Source organism: Magnolia sinica, chromosome 19 (assembly GCF_029962835.1).
Source record: "Magnolia sinica isolate HGM2019 chromosome 19, MsV1, whole genome shotgun sequence".
In the NCBI taxonomy this organism is placed as follows: domain Eukaryota; kingdom Viridiplantae; phylum Streptophyta; class Magnoliopsida; order Magnoliales; family Magnoliaceae; genus Magnolia; species Magnolia sinica.
Window position 1 is genome coordinate 21,644,603 of NC_080591.1, and position 17,527 is coordinate 21,662,129.

A 17,527-nucleotide genomic window follows, 5' to 3' on the forward strand; every position below is an offset into this window, starting at 1 on the left:
AGTGGATAGGATTGATTTTGTTCAAGATAAGTGATCTTCACTAACATGCAATAGAAATTCTACACGAGGCATTGTGGCCGAAATGCTTACATGACAGGCTACGGTATCATCGTATGTGAATAATTCTTTCTATGATATATATAGTCGATCACTTGGACATTTTCCCATCTTACAACATTAGATAGATTGTGATTGTCCATTCATCCATTAACGGTCCTGTATCCACATATATGTTGTTGTGATTGCTTTTGCACATGAGATGTTTTATGCATTCATTATTTTATAGTGGTATAACATAGGATTGTCAATCCATACTCCAGATGGACCCAACCCATGATTAAATGGTCCAGATCCAACTTTTTGGACACATTAAGAAATTGGCCTTTCGAATTTCACCGTTTTGGGTGCCATTGACAGTCGATGGGCCTACAGAAAAAGGTATGTGAGAACTAAAACAAGAGCAATGTACATATTCTGGTCAGACAAAAGGCAACATTCAGTTCGTTAGGGTCTGTATGTTTCTCCTTAAAAGAGAGAGTTGGGACAACAGCCAAGATTCAACCAAAAGAGGCCATGGTTGAACAGCCAAGATCTTCCAACCTAGGTGACCGATTGGGTCATGATCCATCAACAGAGGGTCCCACCATGAACGCTATGATCTCAAACGAAAAGACCCATCTGTACCAACTTAAGAACCACGGATACTTAAACAGATACATAGCTCCAAAATACGCATTATACAGCAATCTCTTCAAAGAATCATAAACTTAACCCTCGAGTTTTCAATTTATACAACATGCAGTGCAGACACTCAATATAGATCATTTCTTAGACACAACATTCAATACAACATGCCCAAAAAACTCATAGATGATACGATCCTAACCATTCAACTTGAGGTCTGCAAATAGACCAAGGAGATGCAAGATACAACACTCCACATTCCACTGTAAAAAATAAATAAATAAAAGAGAGCGATTGGCAGCCTGAATGTTTAAATATGGGTTATTCACAGGGAAGATCATCGAACAATCTATATCGTGGGACACAGAAGATGGTCTAGATTACTGGGCCCCCACCAATGCACCAAGTATATTGTAAGTATACTTGCACTGAGATTCATACAATCCCGCCCCCTCAAAAACAAAAAACAAAAACAATACAAATGTTGTATTTCACCAAGTAGCCAGTAACACAACCAAATTCAAAATAGAGACAGGCCGGTTCTTACTTACAGAGTGCAACGAATGGAGGTTATTTTGAGAAAAAACAAGAACATTGAACAAACCATCCATAACAGGTTTTCTTTTTTCCTTTCTTTTTTTTCCCACCTTATCCCATCTAAATAGGGATCAAAGAAAGAGCCTACAAAACCTCCTTCCAATATAGGAAGCCGCTAATCCAAGGGATTTGCTGTATCCTGAGGTGGGACCAAGCTATTCCAATGGACTATATTCAGCTTTATACCCTCTCTTACATTCCACCTTCCAACAACATAAAAATATATGAAGTACATAAGCAATTACAAACAGAATTCCTAGTCACCAGAAAGGAGGAGCTCACATGAATCTACCATAGTTGTCATCACCATTGCAGTCAGTTGAGTTGGACAAGAGGCGAGCGTGGTATCATGGATGGTTTTGGTTCCTTGCCAGCTGATCCTCCATAGGGATGATTCTCCCGGAATTCCTCAACGAGGGATTCCATGGGCATGGCCCTGAGCGACTCAATCGTCGCCTTGCTTGGCACATCAACCTCACACCTCATTGGTGTATTGCCGGTCGGCTCATAGTCCTTCACATTAGCAGCAACACAAATCAGTATTTAAACACACACACACACACACACACACACACACACACACACACACACACACAAGTATCAGGCCAATGCCCAACTTGAATGAAGCATGTTTTGCCAAAGGAAAAGAAGGAGACGCTCCACTAGCCACGCTGACATGCACTGGCTGTTAAAATGACCAAGCATTTGTTCTTAAAAGAATATGACAGGAAGCAACCGACATGGAAATTGTCAACTATTTTAATTCTAGCCTTAACCGCATTCCCTAGGAAAATTGACATAATCTTGAGAAGAATGATCCAGTGTATAACCACTGGAAAATTTTCATGTAGTGGAGCAATCCCTCTCAGATAAGCATCATCGGACAGCGAGGTCATCAACCAGGAAGGTCCAGGCCCATGAAGCAAGTCCATGCCTTTAACCAGTGGTGAACGCTACTGCTCACCATATGCATAAAACACTGAACCTAAGTTTCAAATATCGTAATATATCATATTGTATCGGGGAAGTGTCACAAAAAAATCACATGGAAATGAAACAACGGTTCATTTTGTGGTACACTAAGTACCGACAACTACTGTTTCTGTTGGCAATCGATTCTGATACGAAATGTATCTTCATCTCCCCTAGATAATTTGAATGGAATTCAACATCATATCAAAGTAGATACTATCATATTGGGAAGGTATCCAGATAAATTCATACAATGGCACAGTATGTTGAAACAACATTTGGAACATTTCACTGGACCATTCCTCCGTATCTTGAGGTCTAACAGACTTGCATATAGAGTAAGACGAAAGTTACAGTCACACATCTGACTAAAAGCAAAAGATGAATGCAGACGGGCGGCGGCACTTGCCCGCACGAGACAGAAGGTAGACTGGCAAGTGAGCCAATGTGGAACACGCATGAGATTGGAGCCATTAATCAGGTGGAGCCAGATTATAGTTGCACAAAGAGTGAAGCGAAGCATCTGTTTCGAAATGTTATCAAGTATAAAAGGTTAGGAAGCAAGAGCCAAAGCAGGAGCAGCACCTACTTTGAAGGATCCACAACTATGCGCCAGAGCAAACACACACTAGCCAAACAAATAAAGCTCACTAACTTATTAGGTGGGGGTGCACATGTATGTGGAAAATGGCAGTTTGAAGGGAAACAAAGGGGACCAGATTCTTAGTCAAAGTGCAAGAGCAAGGTTAGCTGTCAAATGGGCCTGCCAATTTTTCTGGCCAGGGCATGATTAAGTTGGACCCTACAAAATGAATCAAATGAATCTTTCAACAGTTTGATTTTTTCACATGTCAACATAGACCACCCTCTCATGAACCAGTACCTTACTATTACTAAACAAAATAGTTTCCTTGTCATTGGAAACAAACAGCAAGGCAGACTCATGATGTGGGTCGACGCTAGCATATGACAATGGGTTAATGCAAGTGTGCCACATCTATTTTGTTATTGAGACTATATTACCGAAATAAGATGGAAAGAGATTCACAGGTGAATCAGGTTACCATGTATCTGTCTTGGAAGCTGTTCTGTGCCTGATGTTCTATCTCTGCCACCTGGGCACAATGATCCTCCGCAAGCTTCTGGAGCGTGCCCATGTGCACTTCAACCACTGCCATAATTCCAGACACCGATTCCTGCTCACGCTCTGATACACCTGCACATATTTTACACATGAATAATCAAACAATGGAAATGTGCACCATGTATTGTGCCAAACTTTGAGGAAAATAGAAAATAGATTATTAAAATAACCAAACAAAAAGGTCCATCTGATACGATTTCTAGAAAAGCGAATATAACCTGAATTAATAGTGATACCATGATCACAATGCTAATATGAAGCCTTCTACGAATAGGGATCCAACAGTACACACGGGAAATACGTATCACAATCAGGACTATTGAACTTGTGTTGCACCCCCATGTCTGAGCCATAGCATGGCTCAAAAATTGCTGTGATTGGAATATTTGCTTCATGGCTGCGGACCTTCGCTCATCCATTCACTCAACGTTTAGTTTACCCATCCATTTGCAGCCACCATAATCCGGTTGACTTGGCTTATGGGAATGATCCATTAAAATGATGCCTAGCAAATCAACTGTCCTGTTTGCCACCCGCAATTGCAAAGATATTTTGATTACCACTTCATGGGACCCTATGCACAAAAAATTGAGACTTTGAACTGAAGACTTTGGCATTTACAGCAGCAAAGGTAGTTTGTCGGTTCATCAGAGACAAATCTTGTTTGAGTTACTAAACCCAAGGTACCATACAAAATTTCTATGTAATCTTTCTGCCGTTGCCTTTTCTAACTCAAAATGTATTTCAAGAACACTGTATTGAACACATGTTCTTACAGCAATAACAGCCAAATTAGAACTCTTTGAAACAAATCACAGAGCCATGCTGACCAAATGATTAGGAGATTTTGATATGTTCAGCTCCTCTATGCCATATTTCTTGGCTCAAATATATGCGACTAAAAGATGTGGGCAATAAAAGTAAGAATAATATAGGACTTACTCTCAAAGTGGTGAAGGATAGCACCACTGTTCTCAGCCACATCCTGCTCTGCAGCAGCCCGCGCAGAAACAATCTCTAGATCATGTTGTTCATTACTCTCAGTGGCAACCCTGCACCAGAAAGACTATAAGCATCAAATCTAATCCAGTGGTGTGGAGCTCATTGTCTCAACCAATAAATAGCACATAGATCAACATCTAGAAAGATGGTGGTTGTGGTGATGACAACAATGATGCAGATGATGTACATAAAGAAGCACAACCAGAATTAGTCAATCAAAAGAAGAAGAGAAACACAAGTGAAGAACAAAATTCATTGCTCCTGCTCACTGTCCCTCATTCTGTTGCCAATGCACTCGCTAAACACCTCTGCATACCTCCACTGAGTTCGCATTCATCCAGAAGTGTTATGGTTAGCATGGACACATCCACGTAAGGCCACATGTGACAGCATGGCACACATGTGAGACATCCTAGCAATGCTAGGTCATTCTGTACAGATGACCAGGCCTGAAAATGAGACAATCATCGGGTGGACCACACTCACATGTCAAATGTGAACCACAACAAGTTTTAAAAAGTCCGTTATTTTCAAGCATTTGTGGTTAACCTGATTCTGGATCAGGTAAGTGTGAAGCCTACCTGCATAGTGCAGATATAAGATACATGTTGAGAGGTTCATGTGGAGAGTTGCATCTGGGCTTAACAGAGGTGAAAGAAACATTAACAAGCTTCTAAGAACCTAAGCTACTCTAGATTCTAGGTTCCTCTATATGCCTTAAGATTTATCTACCATTTTATAGAATTAAAGAGCCAAAAACACGATTCTTAAGTAGGCATTTTTCCAGAAGATCATGTGCCACCAATCCCGATGACAATATATCTTCCAGGTGTTTTAGCTGTTGCACGTTGGACAAATTTGAGAACCACGTGGACTTCTAATTGCATCCCTATGAAGACGTGCAGTCATGCACACAGGATGCGGTATGACCCAAGGCAATCTTAGGTCCAAGTCCCCAAACACTTCAACAAGGGTGATGCAACAACAACCTGCACTCCTGAAGCAGTTATAGAGGCTAGTAGTTTAGCTGATTCCATGCACATCTTGAAGCAGGTACGTGAACCCACCAAACATTTAGCAAGAACCATGAATCAGTTTGGTCCAACTGGGTTAGATGAGTGCCCAAAAACTTAGTTGGTCCACTTGTCAGGTGCACCACCCATATGTACCAAATGCAAACTGCTGGCAATTTTCTTCAACCCATTAGAGAAATGTGTAGCTCACACCTGATGAATTCACCAGCCTGATTTTCGATGTGGCCATTGGATCCCAAACTGCCAGTTCAGCACACATGGCTGCAAGCAGAGGTGTGTCTCAACAGGCATCCATGAGCTTAGAAATGTTCTTGTCCAAGGAGATTCTGTAAGCGGAACAGAATCCAAATAGTCCAGCAATCCTCCCAATGGGCTGTCACCTGCCTATGTTAAGTAGAGCTTCTGTTTCCACCACCATTTTTCTTGTCATATTGACACACCAAATAGGTAAAAGAGGCCAACGATGCCAATCTTTAGCTGTATCATCAGAAAGGTCATGACACTGACCACACCAAGTTACATGCCATCCATATCAAAATATCAAAGTACAGCTATTACCATAGCTAACAACATATAGATGACCAGCTGCCATTACAGGTTCCCAACTCTTTTAGTATCAGCCGTTTTTCTTGTGATATAGAAATGGAGGTAAATTTATCAAGTGATTTTCCATACACTGTCCTTCTGACAAAAGCTAAAGATAGGAATGAAAATCCATCCAGAACTGACCTTACAAGTGTCTCCATGGCCACAACATGCTTACTGCTTGTCTTATTTACAGATTCATGTGTCTTCTTCGAGTGTCTAGAAGCAGCGTCGGCATTGGTAATACTGTAAAAAGGAGATCATAAAGAACAAACCAAAAGATATGGCATCAAAGTTTCAGATACTTGAGCAATAAAATGGGGGGAAAAGGAAAGGTAAAGGCTCAGTTCGTAAAAGATGCAAGGATCTAGTCTTAAATCCTCCTGTTAGAGAACTGACCATTGTTGAAGGAGTAGCTCCATACGGCAATGTTTGGCTGCAGAGAAATCAGCTCCATCTTTGGCATCATTCTCTGCCTGCATGGAAAACGTATTCCATTTTCTTTTAGCATCACTCGTAACTCCCTCCATTGTCGCTGCATGCTCGTCAAAAAACGCCTTATTCTCAACAGCAGCATCTCTCAGTCCAACAAGTTGCACATCGACCTGCAGCTGAATTGTCATTTCTTTTTCTAGAAACAAGACAAGAAAATTTCAATCATAACAGTATCCAAAACAGACCAGCTCTTCCTGTCGACGAATATGGTTGGAGACTAAATTGGTCAAATCCGCTACAAGTTTCTCTGCCTCAGACCTTGATTGCTCCTGCTTGGTATGGTTATAAATTAGATAAATCCAACACGAATCATGTTTTCTTGCCAACAGTTCTGACAAAATACCTTGTAGGCCTTCTGAAAATCATCTATGCTCCTTGTGTTAAAATCATGCGCCCGACACACATGAGTTTGAAGCTTGCAAGATTCTTCACCGAGCTTTTCAAGAAGTCCAATAATGAACTTGGACATCTCCGAGGTATGCTCTATACTCACATGGAATCTCTGTACAAGCCAATGTCAGGAAAGGAAATAACTCAATAAGAAACATCAAAATAAAAAATGAATGGAGAATAACAGATCAAAAATAGCAAATAAAAACAGCAAAAGGAAAAGAAAACAAAGGAGACAGAAACAAAGTTGATAAGCAAACCTCACGCAACTCCCGAGCAAAAAGAGCCATCTCTCCTTGATGATTGGCTAAGGTACCTTGAAGATCGCCAAATATCAAGTTTGCTTCTCTAGACTCTGCAGCTAGTAACTAGTGCACATCCAACACATTTGAGACAATTGGATTGAGTAGGAAACCGAGTGGCCTAAAATTGCAAAACTCTAACCAATTTCAACCAGACATAGCTACTCACTTGCTCAAATGAACTGGAATTCTCAGAAGCCAACGATGACATCTCCTCTAGGCTCGCATTAATGTTTGCCTTATGCAAACGTACAACATTTTGTAATGCTTCGATGTGCGAAACATATGAGGCCCGTGAAGCTGCAACTTTCTTATTCAATTCCAGCACAGACTGCAGGCAGAATTACATAATGAGGGGAAGGTAAAATAAATCAACCGAATATAGTATCATGGCTTGAATATTAAAACTTAGAGGTGAAAAGGCTCCAGCATGCCAAAAAAGCTGATATACCTTCTCATTATAATCCAGACAAGAACGGCAAATATTCTCAACACACTGCAGGTGTTCATTTTGTCGAGTCATTGATGCAACAAAAGTACTACAAAGAACACCAATCTGCTTTGAAAACTCTGTTTGGAAATTATCCACCACAGACCTGTTTGCAGCACTCATTTTATCTTCTCTTGCTGCATGAATACCAAGAGCAAATATTAGAAATGACAACAAAGCTTAGTAACTACAATGTGCAAAACAATGAGTTCAATTAGCAGGTAAAAAGGCAAAAACAACGCCCACCTATTTTCAAAAATAATGAAGCATTATCCTGAATTGACTTCTCCAATTTAGACTGCAGGACACAACCCTGTTGTGCCAAATCGTTTTCTGTTTCACAAATCCAAAAGATCATAAGACAACATTTCCACGAAAATTCCATTCAAGAATGAATCCACACAAACCTGCTTTCCTCTGTGCAGCTATAATAAAATCCCTCTCCTTTATTTCATACTTGGATTTTTTAAGATCTTCTTTGGCAATAACCAGTAAGTTGTTTGTTTGCTCCAAACACAGCTGCATATTTTACCAGATTCAATATGACTGTTTTGCGACTTCCAAAACAATACGTAATAAGATTATAAACCAGATTACCTGTGTGGACTCAAGTTTATTGCTCAAGTCAGCCGATTGTTGGAGCTGAGTATCATATTTATCTTGCAATTCCTCAATTTGCTGTCAATAAAATGTCAAGCAAACAATTACAGAATAGCATAACACAAAACTAAACACATCTAATGCATGTCTTATACAATAAGGGAATCCAAAATACAACACACCTTCTGATGGGTTTCCAGCAAAATGCCCATCTGTTCGATCTGATCTGACATTGCCTTCATCCACCAAGAAATAAATAAACAAGTCAAAGGCACAGGAGTAAGGATCATATGCAGTCATTAAAAATGTCCTAGTGTATTGTCATACATAAGTGTGTCATCATTGTTGTCGCCGTGGTCATCTTCATTAAGGTGATCATTCCTATCTAAGGTGATATCATTGGCGGTAAACAAATCCTCATATCCCAGCTCTCCACCTTGTTCCAAATCCTCTTAGATCTTCCTCTCCTCCTTAAAGGCCCTTTAATCATAATAAAAATTCTCCTCCTAATCAGACATGTTTGTTCATATATGTTCTCACAAAGTATTTGCCCTTTGTTCCTATCACTTGTTTTCTTCTAATTTTTGTACATTTCATCATTTTTAATTCTTCTAAGACAAAAGAAGGCCAATATGCATTTCTTAGGATCATTTATATTGGTCATGGGGAGAGCCGACTCATGTGCTAATACCAACTTTGCCTACAGCTTTATTCATTCTTGTTACAAGAAACTATTAGTAGTTCCTTCTCCCTTGGGGTTAAGAAATAAAATCAAAAGGCACAAGTATTAATGTGAGTTAAACAAATATAAGTACATTAATTGTATAGCATGTATGAATCTCAAATAGATCAGTATAAGTCTTGAGATAATTTAAGAGAAATAAAAACAGTCAAAACTAAGATAGTAGTTTGCGGTGGAGAACTAAATATTTGCCATTATATATAATCAGGGTGAAAAAAATACCTTCCTTTCACTCTCTTCTTGGTAGTATCGCTCTTTTGGTATGTAAACTCCATTTTTCTCACGAGTAGCATAAACCTCTAGAGGAAGTACAATTATTTAAAAATTAAATGGAAAAATCTGAAGAAAAGTGATATTGGACACAAGCAACTTGGCTAAAGATAAAATGCTAGGGTCAAAACAACACCCGCTTTAAGCCGATCAATCTCGCCATAAAGGTCCTTGATAAGAGTTGATTTCATCATTTTTTGGTTAACCTACAAATACCATCGAATAGAATAATAAGTAATAACCAAGTATAGATATCCTCTTGGAGCAATATGAGATATGATTACAACAATCACTTGCTTTCAACAACTGCGGTACATGGTATCTGAACAAGACAATTCCCCAGAATACCTACGATTCTCAGGATGATAAGTAGAGGTTAAATTGTATCCTGACCAGTCCTTAAGCAGTTACAATCTTAGTTTCTGGTCAGGTCAAGCCAATCTTGCCCCCTTTCTTATCTTCAAATCACACATGTAACATAAGCATTCAGACAACAATGACATGTAAGCGTCAAAGCAAACAGTTAATTTTCTCCAAGGAACTGTTTGGATTCATCAAGGAAAAAGAAAATAGTGTTTCCAAGGGAAAGGAACGCAAATTAGTGGAAAGGAAACAAAGTTTTTGTTGTTTGTTTTCAATAATGATTTTCCATGGGCATTGGAACTTTTTCATTCTCAAAATTGTTTCGTAAAATATAACTTTTTCATGGAAAATTTACTTGATAGTTGCAAACATGTGCCACATCAGCACATGTGGCACATGGAAGGTGCCTGAAGATAGATGTTGGTAGTGTGGAACAGTGGCACATGTGGCACATGTCAAGCGATTGAAGACAGGCAGTGGCACATTTGGAACATTGGCACAATGTGGAGCGCTTGAACATGGGTGGTGGCACAATGTACATTGGCTCATGTGGGACTCTAACAGATGGATAGTGGCACGTGTGGCACATGTGGGGCATTTAAAGATGGATGGTGGCACACTAGCACGTGTAGGGCACTTAAAATATGGATGGCAGCATGCAGCAACATGTAAGGCACATGGAGCTGAACTGGTGCAAATCTCATATTGGTCAATATTATCATATTCCATGGGGCCGATATGATATATAGGGGGAGTTTTCAAGATTCCCCTATTTCGCACAAAATATCACAATATATCACCAATATATTGCAATATATCAATACGTTGTGTGTTTTGCCAAAAAAAAAAAAACACCATTTATAAAAGTCCCTTGTATCATTGATACATTGTGATATGTATCGGGTGAAACATTGCAATACATTCCTCCCAAAAATTCAAAAGAATCTACCAAAAAAAAAAAACCCCACAAAACGTTACTTTCCCCCAAATTTGTTCGGAGAATCTGTTTTCATATTTGTATTATATGATTTATTAATTATATGAACTCATTTTGGATCTACTTGCATCACTTCTTTCAAACAGCGTATTGTTTAGGACCCCATACAAAGGAAACTTATCATGCATACTTGTTTTTTATGATATTTTGAGTTTTGAGTGTGTAATCATGTCTCTTTCAACAGATCTTGAAGTTAAATTGAAAATTTCCATCATTCTCCCGATGTTTCCTCCAAAAGTGACACAATCCCCAGTACATGTGATATTTCCCATGCAATACTGATATGTTTCTGTATACCAAGGGTTTGATACGTGCATCAATACCAATATTTTATAAAAAATTTAATAGACCCAAGAGCAAACAATCACTAACAAACAACAAGACAAATAAATAAAAGATTTGCCAACCAAATTTTCTCATGGGACACTACATCCATACTCGTATCTAGGACAAACAAAACATATGGTAACAGTCTACTTATAACGACTGATTTGGCAAAACTATAATAAGAAATCAAACCATTCTCTGACAATACCACAACAAGCTTGTTGAATGATTTCATTAAAGCCTTCTATAGCTAATCCAAATGATTGCTAAGGAATTGTAAACCCGAAGGCCACAAGTTAGGACCTAGGTTTCTACATTAAATTAAGTGCTTGAAGATTTGTCAGTTCACTTATCTTAGTCAAAAGTCAGATAGAACCAAGGGGATAAAACTCAAGAAAGAAAGACCTAGTACTCAAAAAGGTTTGATCTAGTACTTAAAATGGATTAAGTATGCACAAAGTCTAAAAAGGTACACATAAACAAAATCAAATTCCTGAGAAACTTCAAACTCTGATGTGAAGTATCATTTTTTCTTTGATACATACCAACTAACGAGTTTGACTAAGAGGGAGCATAAAGATAGAGATTGACCAAAGCCCACTTAACAGACGAAGTATCCTAAAGACAGAATGATATCATCCTGATACATTACACGCAAAATTGGCAACTTCACTAACCCCTCCTAATGCATGCAAGAATGAAAAATCAAAATTCGCACCCAGCCAAATCGAACACCTCATCAGAGGTGAACTATCTCCACTTTTCAAGATTGAGAATCTCATGAAAGATCAAAGTTACTTCAGTCGACTCACTACTAAGGGAGTCCAAGTTGAGTTTCAAAGTTCTAAACCATGGTTAAAAGTCATGAAAAAATCAATTAGACAGTAATAAAACATAGGGCATGATAAGCTGCAGACAGACTAGCTGAAAATAAATGACAGAGCCAAAACCTAGACAACATTAACCAATTCAGCATAGAAACATCAATACTTAATCAAACCTAGCAATTAACAGAAAATAGAATCACGACAGATAAGAAAGAAGTTATCAACCAAGAAAATGGCTAGAAAGCTTCATTAAAAATATTAACAAGCTTTACAAAAGAAACACGGACACAAGACATGAAGCATCTCAACCAAAGATTTGCTTACAGAATACCAAAAAAATGCCTTGCGAATATAATTTTTGTTCTTCAAGAAAATAAAGGACCAATGTAGGAGAGAAATAACAAACCTCGGGCCTATTTTTTATGTTCTTTGCTCTGTGGGCATAATCCAATGTACTAAGAGTCTCCTCAAGACAGTGAACGGATGGTGAAACAGTAGCAATTATACATGTCTTAGTCCTCCCACCCAATGAATCACGCAACAAACGTGTGAGTTTGCTGTCCCTGCATGTCAATGCAACAACTTCAATGAAACAAAAAGAGACGAGAATAAATTGCAAAAGATGCCAATACAGCAACCAAAGAAACACAAGAAAAAGATAAATTGCATAGTAGAAAGCGGTAACCTGTAAGGAATGTGTCCAAGATGCTCCACAAGAGCAGTTATAACACGCCCCAAAGTAAGTAAGCTCTTATTAATTTCCCCAGCTTCTCTTGCACGCCCCTGACAAATTTAGTATCATGGCAAATGAAACTAACAATTAAGTTCATGAACAGCTACCACAAATGGCAAGTGCCAAAATAAATCAGTGCTAAAGAACCAAAGGCATTTCTGAAGGACTCAAACTTCAAAAAGAGAAATATTATGATAACTACCACAGAATAAACTCTTAACCCTTTGACCACAAGTGCAGATGATAGCCAGATCGGGAAATAGATAATTTAGTTTATTACCTCCCTAGCACCTGAACGGGAAATATTTTCTGACCCAGCCAGATCAACCAAATTTAGCTTGCCACATTTGATAAGTTCCTCTCCTTCTGGAGTGGCTTCTTTTATGTGCATAGTAATGGTAAATAGAGAGTGTGAACGGCTGGGAAACAAAAAACAAAGATATGTGTATTAAAGCGCAAGCAACAAAAGTTGTTCCTAATATATAACATATAAAACTGATAAAAATTTACCTCGATTGTTTGTTTAATAACGTCTCTGCAGTACGGCGCTTCGCAGAACCCCGTTCTAGTAGGGTAAAAATCTCACCAGCACTTGTTACAATTTCCTCCTCAAGGCCTCTGACAAGGACTCCTCCTTTCCCATCCTCCATGAGAAGTAGGGGCTTTCTTTGCTTCTCCTCCAAAATAACCTTTGATATTTCCTCAGGAGCAAGCAAGTCAGTAATTTCTTCATTATACAACTCTAAGAAAGTAACTTTAACACTATATTCAGCATTTTGACTCTCCAATGTATCAAATATCTGCTTAACAGCCCTCGGTATGACTCCAGCATCTTGAGGCAACTGTCCCTTAGTCCCACCCTGCCATTACAGTGGCATACAATCAAAAGCAAGATAGTCAGGAAGACCATGGCAGGCCAAAGGGGAGGATAACACTAAACATGTTTAATTTTACCTTTGATTTTTTGCATTCACCTTCCATGGTGTATGTTTTCCCTGTGCCAGTTTGACCATAGGCAAAAATGGTGCAGTTAAATCCTTCCAACACCTCATTTACAATAGGAACCATAGCCTGATCATATAAATCCCTTTGCTGAGCAGAGGGCCCAAACACCTGCAAATCATGTGTATAGATTAAACCTACATATTTAAATTCAAAAAGAAAGATACTGCCAAAACGCATACTAGAAATCCACACCAAATCCAACCAACCCACATGGGCGTGCACCCCCACTTACACAGAACCACCAATCCACGTACGTGTGCGCACGTGCACACACCAATAGAGATCCACCCACCCATCAACGCACAAATACACGTGCATGCAAAGTTGCAAACACTTGGAAAGGAGAAGGTGATGGAGAGGAAGCGCATGCACACTGATGCACACGCATATAGGTAGGGGGAGAGAGAGAGAGAGAGAGAGAGAGAGAGAGAGAGAGAGAGAGAGAGTAAGAGACCCAGTTCTATCAGTAACCATCAGTTGTCAATAGTCCACATTTCTTATGAAAGAAATCGTAGCAGAAAAATCAATTCAAATGAGTGTAAAAACAGTTTATGAGCATCAAATTCCTCATTTAACTATGAATGTGAGTTTAATAAGTTCAACACAGTTGAACATATTCCTTTCTTATATGTCTATGACCAAGCACACCAGTTTAAAACACTGCCAAGAGCAATGCAGTTTTAACTCATCCAAAGACAAGGCAACATTTGTCAAGTCATGTAAACAAAAATAACAAAAATGTTCTAGCACAGATTTAGTTGGGTATCTGATGATTAGCTCGAACTGGTAGCAGTGGTCCATCTGGTCACAAGCGAAGGCAAACAAAGGCCAATGTTAGGCACGCAGCAGTTTGTCAAACCTTTGTCAAGCAAACCATGAATGAAACTTCCTAGTTCAGTCTTAATCAAGCTAGGTGTTATATAGGAATGATTGCTGAAACAGTACAAGCAAAGCCAACCACACATCCCAGCTTTTGGGTCAGCTTTATGGATCTTTGATGGGGACATCACACGCACACGCACACCCCCCTACGCACATACGCAAGGAGGAGGAGGGCCCCACCATCGATCTGGATCGATGATGACAACCAAGGGGGACCCACTAGCTAGGGGACTATGTTTTTGTTCCTTGGAGTGGACCCGATCGTCATATGAATCCCACCATAGGATCTTATGATCGTGGCCCACTATTCGAGATGATCTAGTACTTTGGGTTTTGCTTATTATTGTTATTAGAAATATCATGGACAGTTTAGATTGCTTTGATTAGTTGTTATTTTTTATTATTTCGTCTCTAAGTAATAGGGTACGCACATGGCGCGAGTTTTGGGATATAGGATTTTATTATAAATAGACACCCCTTGTAGTCTTTTTTCTTATTGATGATTGAATAAAATTTCTGCATTTTTCTGATCCTCTCTGAGTTGTGAAAATCAAATTGAGTGCGAAACTCTCCCTTCTTCGAAGGGCTAACTACCGTGGTACGAAGCCACACCCATCCCGATTCGCCCCCATCTTCTACCATCTATATTCTTCTTCTCCTACAGTCATTCCACCTGCAAATTCATCATTATTTTGCAATCATTCCTTCTCTACAGCAGATTTCTGAAATTTGGCCCTACAGGAGGGCTGAAACTTTGGCAGAGCATCACGCGCGGACCATACGTCAGATCGGATCGAAGCTTGGAGAGTTTGTAGTCCAACCCTAGCTGACCAACCCCAAGGAAGGGGTTTTTGGGTTCGTGGGCCCCACGCACGTGCGGACTGCCCTCAGCGCACATGCGTCAAGCATGGCATGTTGTCCACACGCGCGGGCAGTCTTCAGGTTTACTCTCTCCTCTCTTTCACTCCTCTCTTACCTGATTTCCCTAACCCTAACCCTAGATTATCTTAAACTCCCAATTTCTTTGCCTTTTTTTCAACCCTAGGGCTTCCCGAATTGAAACTTGTGAATCTCTTGGATTGGGGAAATTATTTTTGTGCATGCGTGACTGAATCTACTCTCCTTTGAGTATTGTTTGGTCTATAATTTTATTTGATCCAACCCTAGCATGTGTAGGCCTAGACCCGCATAGATGCCCCTTGATTGAGTACTTGATTTTATGTGGGATGTGGAATTTTGTATGATTGTTTTGAACTAGTATGATCTAAAGCCTGGAATCTCGCATATCATGTTTAAAATTTTATGTCCTGCATCAATCTTGTTTTAACTGTCATTTCAAATTTGCTTGGAAATTTTTCGATGACCAGTGCCCACCTGATATCAACGCTCCTTTCCCTGGGCAGGGGATTGATTGGCACAATCACTATCAAGCAGAGCTATAAGTTCAACTGGAAGCATCCATTTTAATTTATACTATATATAACACAAGTAGCCGTTGGACATTTTTGCCCCTGCACTTAGTCATGTGGAGGTGAAAATCCTTGGTTTTTCGTTCATGTAGCCAATCAACCCAATGGAATTTTTGTCCTTTCAATTCCTTCCTGGGAGTAGCCCGCACCCCCTTCTTCTCTCCTTCTCTTCCAGTTGATTGACAAACATGAAAAATAAAAAATAAAAATAAAAAATGAAATTAATACCTTATCAAAGGTAAAGACCCTATCAATCTGCTTCCCAGCAATGCTTTGAGACACTGCAACCTCTCTCTGGTACTCATTGCAGGTTACAACCTGTGGCGCATTGTTCCGCAACTCATCGTCACTGAAAGGCCTGAGAAAACATAAATGGAATGAGAACAACACAAAGGTGAATCTTTTTGCACAAAGAGCCGCCGTGCTATATCCTACTCTCACTGCAAAGGACAACATGATCATGAATACAATATTTGGGCCATTCATCAGAACGATCCCGCCATTTGTGTGCTAGGGCCTGAACACCAAGCCAGCCTGGCCATCAGGTGGACACACGTGCAGAACAGGTCCAGACCGTTTTTGTGTTCTCCTTCCAACCATCCATTCCCATGCTCTCACGGGCCTGATTTCCATGCTGGTATGTCCAACCACGATGAACGGACACGATTATGCACGCGCGCATTTACAATTCAAAACCCTACTTTCCAATTCCTTATCTCATCCCCCTCACACAGAACCGAGAAATGGGAAGTACAAGCTTCTGGAACACGATTTCTAAACCCAGAGCAGATATTTCCTTGCAGAGAAAAATGAAATCGAAACCCTAACCTAGAACTGAAATCTTTTCACAGGAAGGACCTGAAACTAGAAACCCTAACCATAGAATACCTGCAACGGAGGAGGACCTGGACATTTACGCCCTTCTCCTTCTCATGGCGTCCGGACATCTTCTCCAGAGAGAGAGAGAGAGAGAGAGAGAGAGGGAGTTGCAGAAGACGATCGAAGATTCTTTAATGGCGGAAAGAGGGATTTTTCCTCCGTCCTCTTTCTCACTCTTTCCTTTGTTTGAAATGAGAGCGGGATCTCAGAACCCTGAGATTGATATTTGAATTTTTTGGGTAGGCTGTGGTGTTAGTTTACCACCACTTTTTCTGAGCCTGTGGTAGTGTAATGGATAGATGATAGGCGGGCGCATAGTAACCATTTAGAAATTTTGATGGCATACGACGTATTTTGAATGATTTCCTGGCTGTAGGCCTACGGTTGAGATGATTCGGATGTCCGTATCCACATGCCGCGTCGACAGCGTATGAGACACCACCATTTAGTAAGTGGTCGTGAACTGTCCCATTCGTCTAAGCCAGTTGGACCCAATGGCAGGTCTCTCCTTCCTGGGGGCGCGGATTAGGTGAGTCCAGGGTAAGAGCTGAGTGAGTAAGTCCCCGACCGTGGGGCCCACCTCAATGTATGTGTTTTATATCCACGCCGTCCATCCATTTTGCCAACTCATTCTAGGGCATCTGCCCGAAAATGAAGTAGATTCAAATCTAAGTTGGATCAGACCATAAGAAACAGTAGTGATTGATCATTAAAAACCTTTTCGTGGGCAATGTCTTG

The 17,527-nt window shown here is 39.9% G+C and overlaps 1 protein-coding gene across 1 annotated transcript; it reads right to left on the minus strand.

Annotated features, from left to right (window-relative positions):
• Positions 1-978: 978 nt before the first annotated feature.
• LOC131235124 (kinesin-like protein KIN-5C) lies at positions 979-16,961 on the minus strand. Its single transcript, XM_058232260.1, has 23 exons — positions 16,799-16,961; positions 16,139-16,268; positions 13,509-13,667; positions 13,065-13,414; positions 12,835-12,973; positions 12,507-12,604; positions 12,228-12,384; positions 9,444-9,513; positions 9,260-9,336; positions 8,478-8,531; positions 8,293-8,373; positions 8,103-8,214; positions 7,942-8,028; positions 7,657-7,832; positions 7,375-7,536; positions 7,164-7,271; positions 6,857-7,015; positions 6,699-6,782; positions 6,418-6,623; positions 6,163-6,264; positions 4,340-4,449; positions 3,318-3,469; positions 979-1,794 (listed from the first exon to the last, which is right to left on the minus strand). The coding sequence occupies exons 1-23, from the start codon at positions 16,855-16,857 to the stop codon at positions 1,597-1,599; spliced, it is 3,030 nt and encodes a 1,009-aa protein (XP_058088243.1). The 5' UTR covers positions 16,858-16,961; the 3' UTR covers positions 979-1,596.
• Between the last annotated feature and the right edge of the window lie 566 nt (positions 16,962-17,527).